The sequence below is a fragment of the Erinaceus europaeus genome, chromosome 4, assembly GCF_950295315.1.
Source record: "Erinaceus europaeus chromosome 4, mEriEur2.1, whole genome shotgun sequence".
Lineage (NCBI taxonomy): Eukaryota > Metazoa > Chordata > Mammalia > Eulipotyphla > Erinaceidae > Erinaceus > Erinaceus europaeus.
Window position 1 is genome coordinate 152,945,643 of NC_080165.1, and position 23,358 is coordinate 152,969,000.

Sequence of the window (23,358 nt, forward strand, 5' to 3'; positions counted from 1 at the left end):
GTGAGAGAGAGAGGTCATGCTAGGACTACACGTCTGTAAGATGTGTGTGTCATGTACGTCACATGTGTGGTGTGTGTGTATGTGCGCGCACTGAGGTCAGGGGCGCCCACCCACTCTGTGTCTCCGTCTTTCTTTTTTTTTAAATATTTATTTATTTATTCATGAGAAAGACAGGAGGAGAGAAAGAACCAGCCATCACTCTGGTACATGTGCTACCGGGGATCGAACTCGGGACCTCATGCTTGAGAGTCTAGGACCTTAGCCACTGCGCCACCTCCCGGACCACTTTGTTTTAAATTATTTATTTATTTCTCTGCGTCTCTGACCCGGCGCCTGACTCTCAGCAGGGCGAGTCTGCGGGGCAGAATCGCAGCTGTGCCTGTGCCTGGGGCCCTGAGGGGCCCAGAGGAGGAGGGCGGACAGGGAAGAGAGTCCCACCTCCTTGGGAAAGGAGGGGGAGGCTGTGTCCTCTGGGATGCAGTGGTGGAACTGGAGAAGAGGGAGGCCAGTCAGGAGCTGAAGGACGGCTGCAGGCCAGTCTCATTCATGTGCGGAATATAGAGAATCGAACACACAAATGTGAAAAAACTGTCAGCCTCTAAGACTGTGGTGAGAATCTAGTGGTTATGTATGGATGTGAGAGTGAGGACAAAGCCCTTTGGTAATGGGAGTGATGAGAAAAGTAAGAAAGAAAGGGGGCCAGGTAGTGGCGCACCTGGTTAAGCACACACATCACAGTGCACAAGGACCTGGGTTCAAGTCCCTGGTCCCCACCTGTAGGGGGGAAGCTTCACAAGTGGTGAAGCAGGGCTGCAGGGGTCTCTGTCTCTCTCCCTAGCTCCCCTCCTCTCAATTTCTTTCTGTCCCTATCCAGTAATAACTAAATAAATAAAATAAATAAGGAGTCAGGCGGTAGCGCAGCAGGTCAAGTGAAGGTGACACAAAGCACAAGGACCAGCGTAAGGATCCCGGTTTGAGCCCCCGGCTCCCCACCTGCAGGGGGGTCACTTCACAGGTGGTGAAGCAGGTCTGCAGGTGTCTGTCTTTCTCTCCCCCTCTCTGTCTTCCCCTCCTCTCTCCATTTCTCTCTGTCCTATCCAATATCGACGACATCAACAACAATAACTACAATAATAAAAAACCAACAAGGGCAACAAAAAAAGAGAATAAATAACTAAGTAAATAAAATAATAAAGAGAGAGAGAGAGAGAGGCCTGCAGCCCTGCTACACCACTCCCAAAGCTTTCCCCCTGCAGGTGGGCCTTCAACCCGGATCCTTGCTGCACTGTAACGTGTGCACTCACAGCTGCTCTGTCACCCGGCCCTGGGACTTTCTTTTATTAAGGAAACAGTTCCAATGCGGCTGTCACCTGGGTGCAGTTTCACATCTAGGCATGGCAGGTGTCTGTACAGCCACCTGGCCACCAGCTGGGCCCCTCCAGGCAGGTCCCCAGGGCCCGCCAGACCCCTCCCACCACCACCTCTTGGCCTGGTCCAGGCACTACACTGTGCTGCAGAAAGTAGCTTCACAGCGTCCCACGAAGCTGCTCCTGCGTGGGCGGGAGAGAGACAACCAGGGACTCATGGCTGAGCTGGGAACACAGTTCAATGTTTATTGATGAGCGGGGAGGCAGTTCAACAATCTAATCTAATCTAATCTCTCTTCATTAGAAAATCCTGTCCTTTTTAATCTCCTGAGGCAGAAGTGTCAGGAAGAGAATGTACGAAGGATAGGGGTGGGGAGAAGGAAACAGTGTGGGAACCAGTGGGGATTAAACCAGTGAAAACAGTGATGATGTAAATAGACCACAGCCTCAAGCAATGTAACAAAAAGGGTCTTATAAGCAGAATTTAGAAGCAGACCAACATCTCCCCTTTCTTTTTAACTAATGGCCATAGTATCAGGAGTGTGGGGTGAACAGAAACCTATATCGTACAGGCATTTTCAAAAGAACTGGCATAAGACATGGAGGAACAAGTAAGAGAGCAGCAAGAACCAGTGTGATGCCAAGGGGAGGCCTGAGGGGGGCGTTTCCTACCTCAGAGGGCAAGGCCTAGCAGGTGAAAGGGCGTTTTCTGCCTCTGTGGGCATCTCTTGCCTCTGGAGGCGTTTCACCCAAAGTAATACTGAGTTTCTGGATATTTCAGCTAAATTTAGTTTATTGTTGGAACACGTGAGTCATAAAAAGCTGTACCTTCAAAAACATTTTCAGAGAAGACTTTTTTATTCCCCTGTCTTCAAACTAGCCAGCCAGTAAACAAACCTTTGAAAACAGACTTGAAAATGTGTCTTGGAGAGTACAGAGAAGGAAAGGGCCCTGAGAAGGACAAAGGACCACCACGTGCGATGCCGCCTCCAGGCAGTCCCCAGGTGTGAACTGCCTCCCCTGAAGGCTCCTCGCCTAGTTGGCCAGCTCAGGGTGGGGCTGAGCATTTCAAGCTTCTGCCTCTGACATGCACTCTGCCGCGAGCGCCTGCTGACCCCTGCGTGGGCTCCAACTGTGCGAGCTGGTGCTCAGAGCAGGTGCAAAGACCTGCAGGCCAAGGAGAGCAGGGTTCGAGTCCTTCTACTGCTCTCTGGATGTCTAGGACATGAAGCATATCAAGTGCCCAATAAAATCTACTAAAGGGACGAGAATATATCCTTTAGAGATTGGATACAATCTAACAGAAAACTGCAGACACAGGCTGGGGGTGTGGATCCACCTGCCAACACCCATGTCCAGTGAAGAAGCAATGACAGAAGCCAGAACTCCCACCTTCTGCTCCCCATAAAGATCCTGGTCCATCCTCCAGAGGGAGAGAGAACAGGGAAGCTTCCAATGGAGGGGATGGGACACGGAACTCTGGTGGTGGGAGCTGTGTGGAATTCTACCCCTGTGATCCCACAGTCCTGTTGAACACTATTAAATCAATAGTAATAATAATGAAGTTGAAAAATAAGAAAACACTCAGCAGAACTTGGACTGGAGTTGGTGTATTGCACCAAAGTCAAAGACTCTGGGGTGGGGGGAGGGTTCAGGTCCTGGAACAGGATGGCAGGGGAGGACCTAGAGGGGGCTGTATTGTTACGTGGAAAACTGGGAAATGTTACACATGTACCAACTACCATATTTTACTGTCAACTATAACCATTAATCCCCCATAAAGAAAAAAAAAAAAAAAAGAAAAGAAAAGAAAAGCAGAAATGGCCTGCTCCCCCGGTATAGAAACCCAAACATTACTTTAGCCCTCGCTGCTCAGCTCCCCCACACATGCTGAGAACAATCACGGAGAGACAGCCAAAGCTTAGCATGTGCTTTACCCTGGACAAGGGCACGTGCATCTGATGTGGCACGGTCCATATGCACACTCTGCAAATGTGGTCTAAGTGTCCCTCCCCAGAGAGTGCTGGCATTCAGAAAGATAAGTGGCTCTCCAGGACCAAATGAAAGGACAAGGATTCCACCTCAGAGCTGTGGTCTCCAAGCAGTCCACAGACGTCCCCGGCTGCAGCCGCTGTGCTGGACGTGCAGGGCGAGGGCAGCCTTCTGACCTGGCACTGGCACTGAGGCCCACCTCCGCCAGACGCAGAACGAGAGCACGCAGCAGCTGGGATGTGGTGTGTGTCACACACAAGGAGCAGAAGACAATGCCAGAGGGAGAGAGGAGGACCCCCCACCCCACCCCATCCCACGTGGGGGCCACTGACACAGGGAGCTCAGGCCAGGACCCCCAGCCCCAGCTGCAGTGACCCTGATGGTGACCGTGACCTGAACGCAGCCGAGGTCTGGCTCTCAAGCTGGTTCTGGGTTTGTTCTTGCTATGAAATGAATCCCTTTCACAACAGCAACACCCTGGTTAGAAGCAAACAGAAAATCTTGGTTTAAAAAGCAAATTTAGAAAAGCGCTATTTTGAAATGCTCAACATGAGAAATGCACTTAAATCGCAAAATTCTCCGTTTTACTTCTTTGAATAAGCTGATTTCTGTTTGTTATTTGTTGGTCTGCTTCTAAATTCTGCTTCTAAGACCCCTTCTGTTTCATTGGTTTAATCCCCCCTGCTTAACACTGCTGTCTATTTACATAACCACTGTTAACTAAGCACCGCCCTGCCTGCAGGGCATTGGTTTAATCCCCACTGGTTCAGGATGTCTTTTTGCTCTGCCCCCTCTCCTAGTCACACCCTGATTTCCACCAGTCTTTTTTCGCTCCACCCTCTCTATGTCACGTCCTGTTTCCACCCTACTTGGCGAGTATATATATAAGGACAGGATTGTGGTTAGAGATGGCTTAGATTGTGCTGCGTTCCACATGAATAAAGACTGAACTGTGTACCACTCAGCCATGAGTCTCTGGTCGTCTCTCTCTCCTGCCCGCGAAGCCAGCCCGGCAGTTATTAATTGCAGTTTACAGGATTGTAAGATAGCAGGTATATTTCCACACAGCACCTACCACCAGCTCTCTTAAATGGACAGCTCCTAAGAGGTTTGAAAGACTTTGCTGGCTGGCTCTGTCTTCTTCTCCTTCTTTTTCTTCTTCTTATCATCTTACTCTTTTCCCCTCCCTCCTTTTCCTCCTCCTCTTTTTTCTCTTTCTCCTCCTTTTTCTTCTTCCCCCCCCTCCTCGATTTCCGTCTTCTCCCCCACCTCCTTTCCCCTTCTTCTCCTCCTTTATTGCCACCAGAGTTATCCTTGGAGTTCAGGCCATTTTTTCTCTTCTTTCCTGTTGTTAAAATTCGTAAGGCTCTTGCCGGGCCGGTTGGCTTCACGGGCGGGTAACAGAGACGCGGAGACAACGGCTGGGCAGGGAAGCTGTATTTCTTTATTCAGGAACAACGATTCATAAACTAAGACAAACTAATCACCAAACAGAACTCTGCTGCCTCTTTGCGGCGGCACAAGCACTCTCGAACTCTGCAACTCTGGCACTTCTCTCAGGGTTCCTAGGGGCGGGGCCAAGCAGGCCCGCGAAACTAACTGGACTGATCCAATTTTCTTGGCGGGGGAGAACTAGAACAACCCAATGTAAAGCATACGACAATTTCCTTTTTCTATTTTACTTGACAGGACAGAGAGGAATTGAGAGGGTGGGGAAGACGAGGAAGGAGAGTGATAGCTGCACAGGGCCATATCGTGCTGCGCAACTCAACAAAAATCACATCAAGCATTGACAGCTGGCGAATGTCCAGGTACGCAGATCTCCCAGCAGTAAAGCTGCTGGTCCTGCTACAGGTCGAATCAGGGTGAAGGGGAAGCGGGCGGGCGGGGAGACCTATAGACAGGCCAACCCGAGCAGGCCTCACAGGGAGGACTTCTCAGCAGAGGTCGGAAGGAAGACAGGGATGGGACCCAGGCTCGTCCGTCCGGGAGAAGCACGTAAGGCAAAGGGAGCCAGAAGGTCTGCCAGCAGATTCTGAGGGGCAGAAGGCCGGCGAGAAGGCCAGGGCAGGACTGGACAGGAAAAGAGTCTGAAGGTGACAGTGTAGAGATGGGCCGGGTTACAGAACTGCCGACCAGTTCACGCCTGGCCACACGTGCCAGAATCACGCTCCTTTCCCTCCCTAACCTCCATCGCACATGAAGTGTACAGTCCGGAGAGTGTCTAGGCGTCGAGGGGGATGAGCCGGGAATCTTCTAAAGTAACGCAGGCTAGAGGTGGGACTGGCTGGGCCCACGGTGCGAGCAGGAGAGTGAGGTCAGATCCAGGTAGACTTCCTTTCTTTCTTTCTTTCTTTCTTTCTTTCCTTCCTTCCTTCCTCTTTCTTCCTTCCTTCCTTTCTTTCTTTTTCTTCTTCTCCTCCTCCTCCTTTTTTTAAACAGAGCACTGCTTAGCTCTAGCTTACGGTGATGTGGAAGATTGAACCTGGGACTTGGGAGCCTTTAGCAGGCATGAGAGTTTCTTCGCATAACCATTATGCTAACTAACCTCCCCAAGGGAGAACTGGCATCATCTCCTGACGTCCTGAATGCAAGCTGTGAGAAACGTAATGAATGCCTGATTCCAGGGTGTGAGGTCCAAGCAAGGAGAGGGGAAGATCTGGAGGGAGTGTGTGGGGTACATCTCAGGAACTTTGCTACTGACTGAGAGTAAGCCAAGGCACTCCTCGTGATTTTGGTAATTTTCCTTGAAGGTCGATTCATGATAGGTTCCCTGCTGGCATTTTAAAGATGTGAATTGGCCATGTGAAAGTAAAATCAAAATTCTGACTTGGGCCTCCTGTTCATCCTTAGGATTTCTGGAAAGCTAATGTTCTTAAAACTCTTGGAATCCTCTCAGTGATGTTAGACTCAGCCTGCCTGGAAAAGTCTTGTAGAGAATCCAGACCCACCAATAAAACATGTGGGGACACCAAGTGTCAGTCGCACATCCTTAAGTGGCTCTACCTGAAGGAGCAGCCAAGTTTAAAAAAATCAACATTTGAGCCAAACTCATCGAGTATCACAAAGAAGAAGTGTGAGAGTCCAAGCCCACATCTCTTGTGATCTAGTTCTCCTTATGAGGAAGACACTGTAAAAAGATGAAAGGAGGGCCAGGTGGTGTCGCACCTGTCTGAGTGCACACGTCTCAGTGCACAAGGACCCGGGTTCAAGTCTCTGGTCCCCACCTACAGGGGAGAAGCTTCACAAATGGTGAAGCAGGGCTGCGGGTGTCTCTCTGTCTTTTTCTCTAGCTCCCTTTCCTCTCTCAATTTCTCTCTGTCTCTATCCAATCATAAAATTAAACAAAAGTTTTTTTTTAAGATGAAAGCAGAAGAGGCTTAATCTCCATCAAGAAATTGAAGTAGCACTCACTCTCATTTCATGGTGTGAAATAAGAGTTTTCTTTCTCCCACGGCTAAATTTATATTTCTGTGCGGCCCTGATTTCTCCTGCACACTTGGCAACTGGACTTCTCCCTGTGGTCATTATCATTAATACGTCAGTTAGAAACACACATTAGACTCAGCAGCTGTGCCCAAGGTCATTGCTTCCTATAATTTGGTGCAGATGGGCAAAGAAAGATGATTTTGGCAGAACGAACAAGTACTAACTGCCTAATGAGGCTGCAGCTCAAATCCAGCTAATGGACACGATTTCCCGGTTACCTTCACCGCACTTCCCTCTCCCTCACCCTCTCTGCCCTCTCTTGTTACACATATGTTCCTCTCTCTCTCCTCCACTCTCTTCTGTCTTTAACATAAAAGGTGAAAGAACACATCCTGGTTCTGACGTGGCAGGATGCTAAACACAGCACTCTGCCTGATTTCTCTAGGGAGGAAAGGCAATTCAGTAAAACAATCCCACTTCTAAAGCGGCTGGTCTTTAGGGCAAAAGACTTCGCCCCCAACATCCTTGTGTAGTAAGAGCATCCCTGGGCCCAGGAGAGAGCTTGCTGGGTCAGGCACCTGTGTCGCACGCACCTGGCGGGGGCTGGAGCCCTACAGCACGTGGGAGGGGCCTTGGCCACACCTCCCCACCGAAGGGGAAACTGGCCCCAGGTGGTGGCATCACACATACAGTTTGCTACAACAGGAACTAAGCAAATGTGTACCTAGCTCAGTGTCAGTGTCGGTCTGGCTTCGCGAGAGGAGACAGACGACCCGGGACTCATGGCTGGGTTGTACGCAGTATGTCTTTATTCATGCAGGACGCAGCACAATCTAAGCCAAGCTATGCTAAACCTAACACTACAACTTCAACTTACCACCCCAAAACTCACAATCCTGTCCTTATATATACTTGCCAAGTAGGGTGGAAACAGGATGTGACATACAGAGGGTGGAGAGAAAAGTGACTGATGAAGATCAGAGTGTGACAAGGAGAGGGGCGGAGCAGGTGAGAATCCTATCACTGAACCACCAATGCCCTGGAGGCAGGGTGGTGCTTTATGTAAATGTAAAAGTGATTTATGTAAACAGACCGCAGCTTTGAATGGGATCAAACCAATCCCTATACAGGCATACCGGTGCTTGGTGAAGCAGAAGCCAGGGGGAGCTGGCATACTACCCAACATCAGAGAAGCTCTGAAAATGGTAACAGTAACTAGTTACCAGGAACAGCCTGATGGATAAATAGGATATTCTTCCTGCTCTTAAAATCACACTGAGGTGGCAGCCCCATCATGCTTCACTCTGCTGATGTTCACAGATGCTGAGCTTCATTCACAAGTGTCCGGGCCATCTGGGCAGGCAGGACAGGCCACCTGGAGGACAGTGCTGTGTCAGGAGGAGCCCAGGGCGGGGCAAACTCAGGCCCCGTGCACAGAGGGAGCTGTGGAGCTGTGCCCACCCTCTCCTCTCATCCTTTTCTGCCTCCAGGGTGATTGCTGGGGCTCCGTGCCTGCACTACGAATCCACCGCTCCTGTGGCCATTTCTTCAATGTTTTTTTGTTGTTGTGTTTTTGATAGAACAGAGAGAAATTGAGAGAGGAGGGGAAGATATATATAGAGAGAGGAAGATGGACACCTGCAGACCTGCTTCACTGCTTGTGAATCAACCACCACCACCCCCCACAGGTGGGGAGCTGGGGACTCGAACCAGGATCCTAGCTTAGGTCCTTGTGCTTCGTACTATGTGCACTTAACACCTCCCAGGCCCCTCCTTTAGTCTTTCTGTCTCTGTCTCAGGAGAAGTCAGCCTAACTCCGCAAGCCCCTGACTGTCAGGTGTTTGGCACTATGAGATCACGATAACTCCTGAAACCCCCTCAGACGCGTGTACACACACACACATACCCCTTCAGTCTCTAAGGACAGAACATTACATTTGAAAGCCTCATAAAAAACATGCAAAGCAACTTCTGAAGCTTCTCAAATACAAAGAGTAAACTGCACTTGAAAAGTGTACTCCATTTCACTGGCACACCTCCAAACGGAGCCCAGATACAGACCAGGCCATGAGACAGGGCACACGTTCACGTGAGTCCATAAGTTAAGGGAGGATAGTCACCTTAAAGCAATGGCGCCAATGGTTTGCAGTGAGTCAGTGAGTGCAGCAAGCAAGTAGAAAGACATTAAAAAAAACACTGTTTTTATTAGGTACCATAAAGTACTTAATCAAATAGTTTCTACTTAGACCTAGACACCCTCCTCACCTATGTCCTATTTCACTTCCCTCATCACTCCAAGGCTGACCCTGTCAAACAAAGTAAGGTCTACAAAAGTTGAATAAAAGCAAGAGACTGGCACACTTTAACGATGACTCTTTAGTCACTATCAGGCCACCCCATCACCTGGGGCCCTAGTTGGGGAGCCCTGAGATTCCCACACAGATATGATGGGCCTAGACCTCTAACAGATCCCTCTCTCCACAGTCACCAGTCATCTCCATCAGGAACAACACAATGGAGCCCTGTGTGGTCCCCCACAGGACCCTGCCCTCAATGTGGATCACATCAAGGGGGTTTACAGTCAACTGTAACTAGATTCTTTTCCCATATTTGGGAGCTACTCTCTTCCCTGATCTAGTTTTTAGTCCTTTTTCCAAGGCTGACACCATCTCCCCAGACAATATCTTTGGCCCACCTGCATGTTAGCTGCTAGGCTCAGGCAAAAGTTAATAAAGTCACGGGCCCCTTGCAATACACCTAAAATAGACCTAGTAGCTTTTTCAAAAATGGAGAGATCAATTCTTATCTGCTATATTCTTGCCTTTGGGTTCCTGATTATTTAACAATTTGTTCTGCTTTATATCTTAATTTTTTTTTCAGCCACCAACTTGCAGATGACACCAACCTGACTTCACTGGGCAGAGGACCCCACCAATGTATCCTGGAAACCCACCTCCCGAGAGCCCTGCCCCACTAAGGAAAGACAGAAACGGGACATTCAGACAGAATAGAAGGTGTAGGTGTGACTTAGAAAGGAAGAGAATATTGGGCCATGGAAAAAATGGGCAAATATAGGCAAATAGTTGTAGAAATAGTAGTCAGCCATGTCTGTGACCTTGAGAACCACTGCAGCTTCCAACAGAGGGAATGGGGACACAGAGCTCTGGGGTGGGAGCAGCGAGGAGTTGCACCCCTCTTATCTTATAATCTTGTAAATCAGTATCAAGTCAGTAATAAAATTAAATAAGAAAGTTCCAGTTTGTCTCAGCAGTGAAGATGGTAATCAGATGTCCAAACAGGACCCAAATAGGATGCCTCATTAGTAGAGTGATCTGGAAGGTTACATGTCCACAGAGCACGCAGAGCTGCGTGACCTCGCGTTCCTGTGCTTTGCTGTTGCCTGAGTGAGAATGGCAGGAAAGCTGAAAGCTGGAGCCCGACTGGCTGGCACAAGGGGTCCTCGGCAGCAGGATAAGCAGCAGAGCGGGTCACGTGCTCTAGACACAGGCTCTCCAACTGGGATTGTCATCACACACTCGGCAAAGGGATTTCAGGGCCCATGGTTCACTGCCAGCGCTCAACTCAACCCAGTAAATACACACGAGGTTCCAAGAATGCAGAAAGACCCCTCACAGAATGGAGGAAGAGCTTCACATGCTACACACCAGACAAGAGACTAATAACCAGAATATATAAAGAGCTCACCAAACTCAGCAACAAGAAAACAAATGACCCCATCCAAAAATGGGGAGAGGACATGGACAGAATATTCATCACAGAAAAGATCTGAAAGGCCAAGAAACACATGAAAAAATGCTCCAAGTCTCTGACTGTCAGAGAAATGCAAATAAAGACAACAACGAGATACCACTTCACTCCTGTGAGAATGTCACACATCAGAAAAGGTAACAGCAGCAAATGCTGGAGAGGTTGTGGGGTCAAAGGAACCCTCCTGCACTGCTGGTGGGAATGTAAATTGGTCCAACCTCTGTGGTGAATAGTCTGGAGAACTCTCAGAAGGCTAGAAATGGACCTACCCTATGATCCTGCAATTCCTCTCCTGGGGATATATCCTAAGGAACCAAACACACCCATCCAAAAAGATCTGTGTGCACATATGTTCTTGGCAGCACAATTTGTAATAGCCAAAACCTGGAAGCAACCCAGGTGTCCAACAACAGATGAGTGGCTGAGCAAGTTGTGGTCTATATATACAACGGAATACTACTCAGCTATTAAAAATGGTGACTTCACCTTCTTCACCATTTTTATAGCTGGATGGAGCTTGAAGGAATCATGTTAAGTGAGATCAGTCAGAAAGAGAAGGATGAATATGGGATGATCTCACTCATGAACAGAAGTTGGAAAATGCTACCATGACATTGGCCTAACTTTCTTGGGCATCACCCATGTGTCCTGGAGCCTCCCCTCCCCAGAGCCCTGCCCCACTAGGGACAGACAGACACAGGCTGGGGGTGTGAATCCACCTGCCAATGCCCATGTCCAGCGGAGAAGCAATGACAGAAGCCAGAACTCCCTCCTTGTGCAACCCATAAAGACCTTTGGTCCATGCTCCCAAAGATAAAGAATAGCGAGGCTTCCAATCAGGGAGTGGGATGTGGAACTCTGGTGATGGGAACTGTATGAATTGTGAATTTATCCCACAATTTGTCAATCATTATTAAATCACCAATAATAAATTTTAAAAAGAAGCTGAAAAGTAAGAAAACACAAAGCAGAACTTGGACTGGCTCTGGCGTATTGCACCCAGCCAAGGACTCTGGGTGGGGTGGGGGTTCAGGCAGGTCCTGGAACAGGATGGCAGAGGACCCAGAGGGGTTGAGCTGCCATGTAGAAAACTGAGAAATGCCATATGCGTCCAAGTCACTGTATTTTGTTTTTGCTACTATATTCTGTTGTTCACTATGAACTATTAATGCCCCATAAAAGGTTAAACTAAATGAATAAATGGACAGGGTTTTCTTAGGAGGTGGGGGTAGACAGCGCAATGGTTTGCAAAGAGACTCTCATGCCCAGGAAGGCTCACAAGTCCCAGGTCAAGCCATGAGCCGCCCACCCGTCCCCCGCCCCGCACCACCGTAAGCCAGAGCTAAGCAGTGGTGCGGTAAAAGTAAAATAAAATAAAGAGTAAGTAAAAGGGCTTTCTTAGTCTTATTTTAAACCACCGAGTGAGGTGTTTTTCTCTGCTTGGCCCCCAAGCGACATAGTTGGGAGTCTTGTAAAAGTGGCTGGTGGCTCTGAACCCGTCCTTGGAAGCGCTGGAGCTTCGGCAGGGGGCGCAGAGGCCATTCCTGGGCGGCCATAGGTGCTGGGCCGCCAGAGAGCAGGGCCTCTGGGAGCAGGGCCGGGGGCAGCACGGGGTCTGCACACACTCTCCTGCCCAGGCTCTCAGGCCCCAGGTTCAGGCCCCAGCACCACCATCAGCTCTGTCAGCCAGAGCTCAGCTGCGGTCTTGCTCCATTCCCTCTCTCTCTCTCTCTCTCTCTCTCTCTCTCTCTCTCTCTCTCTCCCTCTCTCCCTCCCTCCCTCCCTCCCCCTCCCCTTCCCCCTCCGCCTCTCCCCAAAATAAAGGAATAAAGTATTAAACAAATTCTCAATGTATTGCATCCCTGGGGTCAACTATGAGGCTCCAGACATGGTGAGGCACTTTATCTTTAGAAAAATGAGTGAGTGATTGAGTGGGAGAGAGGGAGAGAGAGCCTGTGTGTGAATGTGTGTGTGAGTGTGTTTGTGAGTGTGTGTGTGTGTGTGTGTGAGTTAGTGTGTGTGAGTGTGAGAGTGTGTGTGTGAGTGTGTGGTGAGTGTGTGTGTGAGTGTGTGGTGAGTGTGTGTGTGTGAGTGTGTGTGTGAGAGTGTGTGAGTGTGTGTGTGAGAGTGTGTGTGAGTGTGTGTGAGTGTGTGTTTGTGAGTGTGTGTGAGTGTGTGTGTGAGTGTGTGTGAGTGTGTGTGAGAGTGTGTGTGTGTGTGAGTGTGTGTGTGAGAGTGTGTGTGAGTGTGTGTGAGTGTGTGTGTGAGTGTGTGTGTGTGTGTGAGTTAGTGTGTGTGAGTGTGAGAGTGTGTGTGTGAGTGTGTGGTGAGTGTGTGTGTGAGTGTGTGGTGAGTGTGTGTGTGTGAGTGTGTGTGTGAGAGTGTGTGAGTGTGTGTGTGAGAGTGTGTGTGAGTGTGTGTGAGTGTGTGTTTGTGAGTGTGTGTGAGTGTGTGTGTGAGTGTGTGTGTGTGTGTGTGAGAGTGTGTGTGTGTGTGTGAGTGTGTGTGTGAGAGTGTGTGTGAGTGTGTGTGAGTGTGTGTGTGAGTGTGTGTGTGTGTGAGTGTGAGTGTGTGTGTGTGTGAGTGTGTGTGTGAGAGTGTGTGTGAGAGTGTGTGTGAGTGTGTGTGTGAGTGTGAGTGTGTGTGTGTGAGTGTGTGTGAGTGTGTGTGTGAGTGTGTGTGTGTGTGAGTGTGTGTGAGTGTGTGAGTGTGTGTGTGAGTGAGTGTGTGTGAGTGTGTGTGTGTGTGTGAGAGTGTGTGTGAGTGTGTGTGTGAGAGTGTGTGTGAGTGTGTGTGAGTGTGTGAGTGAGTGAGTGTGTGTGAGTGTGTGTGAGTGTGTGTGTGAGTGTGTGTGTGTGTGTGTGAGTGTGTGTGTATGAGTGTGAGTGTGTGTGTGAGTGTGTGTGTGAGTGTGTGTGAGTGTCTGTGTGTGAGTGTGTGTGTGTGGTGAGTGTGTGTGTGTGTGTGTGTGGTGAGTGTGTGTGTGGTGAGTGTGTGTGTGGTGAGTGTGTGTGTGAGTGTGTGTGAGTGTGTGTGAGTGTGTGTGTGAGTGTGTGTGTGTGTGTGAGTGTGTGTGAGTGTGTGTGTGAGTGTGAGTGTGTGTGGTGAGTGTGTGTGTGAGTGTGTGTGTGTGAGTGCGAGTGTGTGTGAGTGTGTGTGTGTGGTGTGTGTGTGAGTGTGTGTGTGAGTATGTGAGTGTGTGTGAGTGTGTGTGAATGTGTGTGAGTGTGAGTGAGTGTGTGTGTGGGTGTGTGTGTGGGTGTGTGTGGGTGTGTGTGTGTGAGTGTGTGTGAGTGTGTGTGTGAGTGTGTGTGTGGGTGTATGTGAGTGTGTTTGTGTGAGTGTGTGTGAGTGTGAGTGTGTGAGTGTGTGTGAGTGTGAGTGTGTGTGTGAGTGTATGTGAGTGTGTTTGTGTGAGTGTGTTTGTGTGAGTGTGTGTGTGTGTGTGTGTGTGTGTGTGTGTGTGTGGTGAGTGTGTGTGGTGAGTGTGTGTGTGTTGCATGTCGCTGGTGGTCATCCCCAGGCCCTCACACCTGTCAGGCATGTGCTGTGCTCCTCAGCCAGAGCTGCATACCCCTCATCTCACAGAAGCACTGTGTCAGTGAGACCTGGGAGTTTAAGCATCCTGGACAACAGCTGGCTCAAACCAACCTGCCAGCGGTCTGATTTAATGTTGGGGAGCAAGAAATCTTTGGGAGTCAGGAGGTGGCGCACCTGGCTAAGCACATATTACAGTGCGCAAGGACCCAGGTTCCAGCCCCTGGCCCCCACCAGCAGTGCTGCAGGTGTCTCTCAGTCTCTCTCCCTATCCCCCCTGTCTTCTCAATTTCTGACTCTACTCAAAAATAAATAAAATATTTTTAAAAAAGAAAGAAGGGGGGGTCTGCACAGCAGGTTAATCGCAGGTGGCGCAAAGCGCAAGGATCCTGGTTCGAGCCCCGGCTCCCCACCTGCAGGGGAGTCGCTTCACAGGCGGTGAAGCAGGTCTGCAGGTGTCTGTCTTTCTCTCCACTCTGTCTTTCTTTCCTCTCTCCATTTCTCTCTGTCCTATCCAACAACAATGACATCAATAACAATAATAATAACTACAACAACAATAAAAACAACAAGGGCAACAAAAAGGAAATAAATAAATAAATATTTTTTATAAAGAAGGAACAAAAGAGAAAAGAAAAAAACCCTCTGCCATGTGCGAGGAACAACCTGGGCTGAAGCGCTTGGTCCACACCCGCCCAGGGGTCACTTCTGAGGTGCAGCAGGTTCTCTCCCTCTCTGTCTTCCCATTCTACCTCAGTTTCTTGCTATCTCTATCTAATAAATGAATGAATAAAGATTTTTAAAAGAAGTCTTCTTACAGCACTACTTCTGTCTCCATCAAAAAGAATACTATGCTAGTAGTTGTTGATTGAGACACTGTGAGAATGATTACAACAGACTTCTGAGGTTGTCACAAGATGATGTTTTTCCGTAAAGAAGTGAGTATCAAGCAGGCAGAAGCCCTCCAAGTACACAGTGTCTGCTCAGAGAAGCACAGTCAGCAGCACACAGAGGTGGTGTGGAAAGTTCACGGCCGATTCAGTCTGGGAGAACGGCACGTCGACGCCACTGACAGTCAAGCCACGGACTCTCCTGATGCCACGCCCATGCCCACCGCACGGTCAGCCACAAGGAGATGGCGCACTGGCCAAGAGCCCCGCCATGCCTATGAGCCCCAGCACTTACACGCCCCAGTTACACGTTCACATTCCGTCTTAAAGCGATTCATGGCGCGGAGTGACTACAGGTGAAGTGCGGACGCCCAGGAAGCAGCACAGAGAGGATAATATGAGAGGCCAAGACTGCTGGTCAGTAACGAGAAACTGCTCGTGAAGCCCTGCCAAGGACACGAAGATTCACGCACTCGAGTTTCCATGAGAGAAAGTCAAGTTACACTCAGAGCAGAACAGCCCAAGGCTCCTTCACGAGCTTCTCAAGTGGCATCCAGAAAGCCCTGTTTGCAGGTGAGAAATGGCAGAGGGCTCTCACCTGGAACTTTAGCCCTGTTTGCAGGTAAGGAACAGCAGAGGGCTCTCACCTGGAGCTTAAGCCCTGTTTGCAGGTGAGAAACGGCAGAGGGCTCTCACCTGGAGCTTAAGCCCTGTTTGCAGGTCAGAAACGGCAGAGCCTCACCTGGAGCTTAAGCCCTGTTTACAGGTGAGAAACGGCAGAGGGCTTTCACCTGGAGCTTAAGAAGACAAGCAGAGCCCAGGTCACATCAGACTGCTGTGCGTGCTGTTTCTACACAGGCAGAAACCCAGATCCTCGTTCTGTATTTCTTAGGCTTTGAATTCTTAAAAACAAAAAACAAAGCCCACAGCCAGCTGTAGCCACACAAGGACAACAGGCCAAGAAAGATGACTGCTGAACCTCTGCAGCCCAGAGGGACACCGGCTGACATCTACATCCCTGCCCACCACAAGAACAGCATCACGTTCTCCCCACGTGCAGGGGAGTCGCTTCCCAGGCGGTGATGCAGGACTGCAGGTGTCTGTCCTTTTCATCTCCTCTCGTGGAATGTCCAACAAAGTAGACTAAAACAAGTCAAAGATAACCCCTTCAGAAATAGATCTCACCTATTCAGCTGCCTACCTCAGTTATGAACCAGTATCACAGCCATGGCCGTCACCTGCAGAGGGCAAGAAGGTCTTTCTGTTTTGGACAGCTTGTCGACGCTGCTGGCCTGTGGGCTATACGCAAACCAAGGCCTGGCACTGACGCCATGCAGTCTGTCGCATCTGTCACCCAAGATGCACCACCTACTGCACACCCTACTTTTTCCATGACCAGAATATCTTGTGGAGAAAGAAGCATGGAGAAGCGATGACCACAACCCAGAAGTCAGGATTCCCGAAGCCATTCTTATTTCAGGTCCTAAGTGACTGTCACTGTCCAGCCACTGAAAAAACAACTGGATCGTCACACTATAATATATGTAGAGATGCCTGGGGCCAGGGGACCCACCTGCCAGTGGGCACAGGGTGCCATGCACAGAGAGAAGCCTGGGGCCAGGGGCTCACCTGCTGCCGGGCTGGCTTCGTGGGCGGGAGACAGAGACGACCAGAGACTCATGGCTGAATGGTACGCAGTTCAGTCTTTATTCACGTGGAACGCAGCACAATCTAAGCTATCTCTAATCACAATCCTGTCCTTATATATACTCACCAAGTAGGGTGGAAACAGGATGTGACATAGAGAGGGTGGTGCGAAAAAAGAGACCGGTGTGACAAGGAGAGGGGGTGGGGATTAAACCAATGCCCTGCAGGCAGGGCGGTGCTTAGTTAACAGTGGTTATGTAAAGAGACACAGTGTTAAGCAGGGGGGATTAAACCAATGAAACAGAAGGGGTCTTAGAAGCAGAATTAGAAGCACACCAACAACCTGCCAGTGGACACAGGGTGCCATGCACAGATGCCCAGGATCTCCCCACGCCATAAGCGGGCAAGGTCCTTAAAGCCTAGCAGATGGGTCAAGCCATGCTACAGGGCACATTAAACAGACATGGGTCCCACTCATATTTGAAGAAAACAAGAGGGGTTGGGGTAAGGTAAAGGAAAGAAGAATCCAGACTTTTTTTTCCTTTTCTTTTCTATTCTTTTCTCTTTTTTTTCTCTTCTTTTCTTTTCTTTTGGAGAGCCAGACCTCACGAATGAGCAATTTCATAACTCCCTGACTTGTCGTTCAGACACAGAGAGGGAGAGACAGTTTGATGCCTCCGTGAGCACCGGAGCTTACGGTCCCAGGCCTCAGCTGCAGGCGTGAACGAACGGCCAAGTGCAGCGCCCACCTGACACTTGTCTCTCGGGCCCTGCACTGGGGTTTCATTATGCGCCAGCTAGCATGCTGAATGTCTCCTGTGCGCGTCTTCTTCACTCCTAGACTAGCACAGTCATCTTAACCGTGGAATCCCCATTTTAGAGATGAGGAAGCGAGACGTAGATAAAGAAAAGGCGAGACGTCCAGAGAGCTGCCACCTGTGTCCACTGGGGGCTCCGTAACCGCCGAGCACCTGTGCAGGGAGCACGGCACCTGCTGTTCAGATCCAGGCTGCAGGGCTTGTGTTCCGGCTGTGCTGAGCTACCTGGCACGTTCAACAGGAAGCCTAAAAGTCCGGGCTGGGAGGTGGCGCACCTGGCTGAGCGCACGTGTTACAGTGCTCAAGAACTCGGGTTCAAGCCCCCGCCTGCAAAGGGAAGACTTGATGAATGAGGAAGCAGAGCTGCAGGTCTCTCTCTCTCTCTCCCCCCTCTCCCTTCCCTCTCAATTTCTGACTGCTTCTACTCAATAAATAAAGATTTTTTAAAAAAGAAAAGAAAGAAAACCTAAAACTCACAGATAATGAAGCTTCTAAGTAACGAGGTTGAATTTAACAAAGGGCCAACGCTTGCATTATAAAAATCTGTGTAGAGGGGCCGGGCTGTAGGTGGCGCAGCGGGTTAAGCGCACGTGGCGCAAAGCGCAAGGACCGGCATAAGGATCCCGGTTCAAGCCCCCGGCTCCCCACCTACAGGGGAGTCGCTTCCCAGGCGGTGAAGCAGGTCTGCAGGTGTCTGTCTTTCTCTCTCCTCCTCTCTGTCTTCCCCTCCTCTCTCCATTTCTCTCTGTCCTATCCAACAACAATGACAGCAATAACAACGATAATAATAACCACAACAATGGTTAAACAACCAGGCTAACAAAAGAGAAAAAATGGCCTCCAGGAGCAGTGGATTCGTGGCGCAGGCACCGAGCCCTGGCAATAACCCTGGAGGCAAAAAAAACCAATTGTGTAGATATGTCTTCCTCTGCTTTGGACATCCAGCCTCTCTGCCTTGTCTGTGTTCTCACTGAAGCAGCTGACCAAGACATAACCACTATTCCATCCACCTGTATGCCAAAGTATCTGGAGAGAGAGTGTGAGATTGACGTGTGGGGGAGGGGACTGACAGAGAGAGACTGATGGGGGGGAGATGGGAGGTACCCCTGATGCTCAGTAGTGAGCACTGGTTCCTCTGGCGTGGAAACAGAGCACATCATAGTTCAAACACAGGATACAGGACAAAGACAAGAGTCTAGAAAAATTGCCAAAGGTTTTTCCCTTCAATCAAAAATCATCTTACCAGATTGGGAGGTCCAACCTCGAGAAACTATTTCAGACAAGCACACAGTTCTCAATGCTTTTGCCATATGTGGAATGAATCTGACTCCAAGCTAAGTTTGCAAACCTGTTTTTTACACACAGTTCCTTTTGAGAATTTCATCAGCACATATAGTGCCATATGTCTGACGCTCGTCAGATCAAGTGTAGCCCCGCACTGAATGAGCATGTGAAGCGAGGCGAGAGCAAGCACACATAAAGAAAGGCAGCTGCAGCCTCCACTTCCTGCAGCTCTCACCATGACGGTGAAGCTAAGGCCCTGATAAAAATGCCGGAAACAGAGAAAAGGTCAGCCAGAGTCATTTCATGCATGAGTTCCCACCAAGAGGGAAATTGAGATGTTCTGGATGAGTTCTCAGGCTTTAGTCTCCAAACTGAAAGCCTGAAAAGCACGAGAGGCAGTTATAACAGCAGGAAAGGGGTCATAAGAGACCACCTGGCACAGAGGCACAAGCCTGTGTCCAGCCCCTACAAGCAGCTCTTAACACGGAGAGTGCACCTTCCCATCACTGGTTCATACTCTGCCCGCTAGACTCCAGGCAGATCTAGAGAGCAGACAGTCACATGCATGTCCCTAATACCTCATGGGAGTTAAAACTCTGCAGATCAGGACGGCTCCCAACTCATGCCACCCCCTTACCGTGTGCCCGCCCACCGTTCTTACACCTGAATCCACGTAGAACTTGCTTGGCAAGTTTTGTACTTTGACTCAAGCAACAACAAAAATGCTGACTGAGTCCTGGGTCAGGAGACAAGAGCAGGAGCTGGGCAGTGGCGCCCCCATTTCAGTGCATACTTGACAGCGCTCAAGGACCCAAGTTCAAGCCCCCGGTCCCCACCTGTAGGGAGGAAGCTTCACAAGTGGTGAAGCAGGTCTGCAGATGTCTCTCCCTACCTCCCATTCCCTGCAGACTTCTTTCTGTCTCCATCTAATAAATAAATACATGAAAATAAATAAAATCTAAGAGAGACAGAAAGAGAACACCCTGATCATTCACTATAGGCCCCCCTTGGTTTAAGCATTTTCAAAGGACACAGAGCTCACATTCCTTCTGTCTTGTCTTGCAGAAACAAGATGAAGTCTTATCAAAAGTACCTAACACTAATCCCTCTCTCTCTCTCTCTCTCTGCAGATGTTCCTTAAGCTCCATGTTTGTAACCATGCTCACAGAAAATGATACATTCTTTTCACCTAATGTGCAGAGAGCCCTTCCCCATTTGGAAAAGGCCCTGCTATATGCCCACTTCAGAGGCACATGTAAAATATAGATACAAGTTTTTCCAAAGAAAAGTGAGAAGAGGAAGTTAGGCACCAGAAATTGATATTTAGAATATACACGTCACATACTTAATAACTATTTATTACGTTCTGTATCCCGTAGAGGACGTGACACTCGGCTCACCCCTTGCCCCTAGGCTAGCATCCCAGAAAGATCAGTAATGTGCCTCCTGGTCCTTCTCCATCTGCACCTTTCCCTCAGTGACCTGTCTTCCTCTCTCTTGTCTCACACACCCCAGTGACAGCTCCTTGCTGGCTTTCACCTTGGAACTACACTTCACCCCACAGTTACAGGATGAACTTGTCAACATCAGGTACCAGAAGCATCACCCTCTCAACTCACACTTCCAACAAGTACCTGGAAGTCTCTTGTGTTTGGGTAGCGAGAGGGGATGCTTATTTCATGGAATCAAGCCCCTTATCAAGGCTCCACACCAATCCTCTCCTCCGTGGAATTAGCCCTGTTCCCACACTGAAAATAGCTTCCTTTCCCCTTTATCTGTGCTTCTAGAATGCCTGGATATCTATTGTAGCATTTAACACTTTGTTTTATCAGATCCAAACATTCACTTGGAGCTTCTCAGGCTTGCTCAGAAACAAACTTGGATGTGTTTACTGAGAGAGGATGGTGCTGCACTGTCCACAGGGAGGCTGGTCAGCCTGCTCTGCCCCTCGAGGAAGACAGGTCCTGACATGAGAGCAGCCTAAGATGCTGCCAGCTGTGACCATGGGCTGTGAGCTCAGACTGACAGGGACTCAGAGGTCACACAGGCTCCTGTGCTGAATAGGAATGGCCATGGGCACAGGTTAGGTCAGTGTGGTAAACAGTTAGATACATGTGTGTAAACATGTACATTTACATATATATATTTACAAGTTTAAGAGCCCCTCTCTGCCCTAACCCAGCTCTCAAGTTCTGCTCTCCATTCTGACACCATCCTCCCAGACAGTATTTCTAGTCCACCTCCATGTTAGTTTTCAAGCTCAAGCAAAGATTACTAAAGTCAGGATTCCTAGGAACATGCCCAAAATAAACATTCTAGTTTCTGTCCCGTCTCTGGTCCCTGTTCTCACTTATTCTATCCCTACCTCTGGGTTCCTCTTTATTTTTTCTTGCTTTATATAATATGGTCTTTCAGCCACCAAGCTGCAGATGCTGCCATGACACCAACCTGACCTCCCTGGGCAGATGCCCTCACCCATGTGTCCTGGAGCCTCCCCTCCCCAGAGCCCTGCCCCACTCGGGACAGACAGACACAGGCTGGGGGTGTGGGTCCACCTGCCAACACCCATGTCCAGTGGAGAAGCAATGACAGAAGCCAGACCTCCCACCTTCTGCTCCCCATAGAGAATTCTGGTCCAGACTCCCAGAGGAAGAGAAATGTTGGGGGAAGGTGACCAGAGGACTCGACTGGGACCTGCAACTGTGACCAGGAATCTTCGTTTTTATACCATCACTAAGAGGGGAAGGAAGCTAGAAAGCATGAGAGCAAGTTAGGCGCTGTTCCTCTGACCTGAGAAGGAAGAAGAAAAAGAAAGGCAATCTGAAGTAATAATAAGTGGAGGAGTAACTGGGAAAGGAAGTGAAGGCAGGGCTGTAGACGTGAATAAAAGTGAGTAAAGACGTGTGTATGTGTGTGTGCGCGCGCGCGTGTGTGTGTGTGTGTGTGTGTGTCCCATATGGATGACCTTGGTAGAACTGTAACTGTTTCTGCTGGAGGGGTAGGCAGCACAGAACTCTGGTGGTGGGAATGGTGTGGAATTATACCTCTATCGTCTTATAAACCTACTCAGACATTATCTGGGCCTGAGATTTTATTGCCAAAGTCAGACAATTCCTAGTCACTCTCATAATGCTGGGTGTATGTGGTCACATCAGTATCCTCTCACAGGAAAAGACAGCCTAGAAGGAGCCTCAGTAACCATGTACCACGACCTAGAGGCCATGGGCTTCCTGCAGCCTAGATGCGTGTTAATGTGGTCCTTGCAGTCTACAAAGTTACGGGCACTTCACACACACACACGCACACACGCACACACGCACACTCACACACTCACACACACTCATAACACACACTCACACACACTCACACACACTCTCACACACACACTCACACACACACTCACACTCATACTCACACACTCACACACACTCATAACACACACTCAAACACACTCACACACACTCACACTCACACACACTCTCTCACACACACTCACAAACACACTCACACTCATACTCACACACTCACACACACTCATAACACACACTCAAACACACTGACACACACTCACACTCACACACACTCACACTCACAAACACACTCACACACTCATACTCACACACTCACACACACACTCACACACACACTCACACTCAGATACACACATACTCACACACACTCTCACACACAGACTCACACACACTCTCACACACACACTCACACAGACTCTCACACACACACACACACACACTCACACACACACACTCACACACTCACACACACTCACACACACAGTCACACACACTCACACACACAGTCACACACACACTCACACACACACACACACTCACTCACACACACTCACACACACACACTCACACACTCACACACTCACACACACACTCACACACACTCACACACACACTCACACACACACACTAAGACACACACACACACTCACACACACTCTCACACACAGACTCACACACACTCACACACACACACACACACACCACACACACACACACACACACACACACACACACACACACAGTCTCAGCGTGTCTGTTTACCTTCAAGGACTATTAAGAGTTACGGTGACAAGGATCAGTTCACAGTCAACAGCTGTCCCCTTTCCAGTGGCCTGCATGTTCCAGAGGTCACCATGGGCCCCGCCTCTCTGCCCCCATCTCTCCACTCCTCTGTCTTACCTGACAGCACCTTGCAGACACCAGAACACAAAGTTCTTTTTTTTTTTAAAGGCAAAGTGTCTGGATCCAAAAGATCCACTAGCTCTAATGGCCTTCAGCAAGCTGAGTCCAGGGTCCCCAGCTTCACTCCCGACAACTCCTGACATCACAAGGTCCAGGAAGACTGACAGGAGGTGCTGGGAAAGTGCTCTGTGAGCTGCAGTGCAGACTGAGGAAGATCTTTGGGTCCAGCAGCTGTCAGCCGCGAAGCCGCGAAGCCCTCCACCCTCCTCGGCGGACCCGCTTCCTCTCCTCATAGGCTCACATGCCAGCCGTGCAGCAGGAAACAGACACCACAAGCCCTTGGTGCAGCGCATCTGCTCTGTTCAGAGAAGCAGAAGAAGAGACGCATTTCAAAGGGACCAGGAGGAGGCAC

General features: G+C 49.5%; 1 protein-coding gene across 4 annotated transcripts in view; it reads right to left on the minus strand.

Annotated features, from left to right (window-relative positions):
- Window positions 1-23,358, minus strand: part of KLHL32 (kelch like family member 32) — a 218,633-nt gene that overhangs the window by 194,806 nt on the left and 469 nt on the right. For 2 of the 4 annotated variants that reach the window (XM_060190742.1, XM_060190741.1), the window contains exon 1: window positions 22,944-23,332. The exons of the other annotated variants lie outside the window; for them this stretch is intronic. In XM_060190742.1, coding sequence (XP_060046725.1) covers window positions 22,944-23,299 — 356 coding nt within the window. In that variant the 5' untranslated portion in view covers window positions 23,300-23,332. Of the gene's footprint in view, window positions 1-22,943; window positions 23,333-23,358 lie in introns of those variants that run through there. 4 annotated transcript variants of the gene reach the window in all.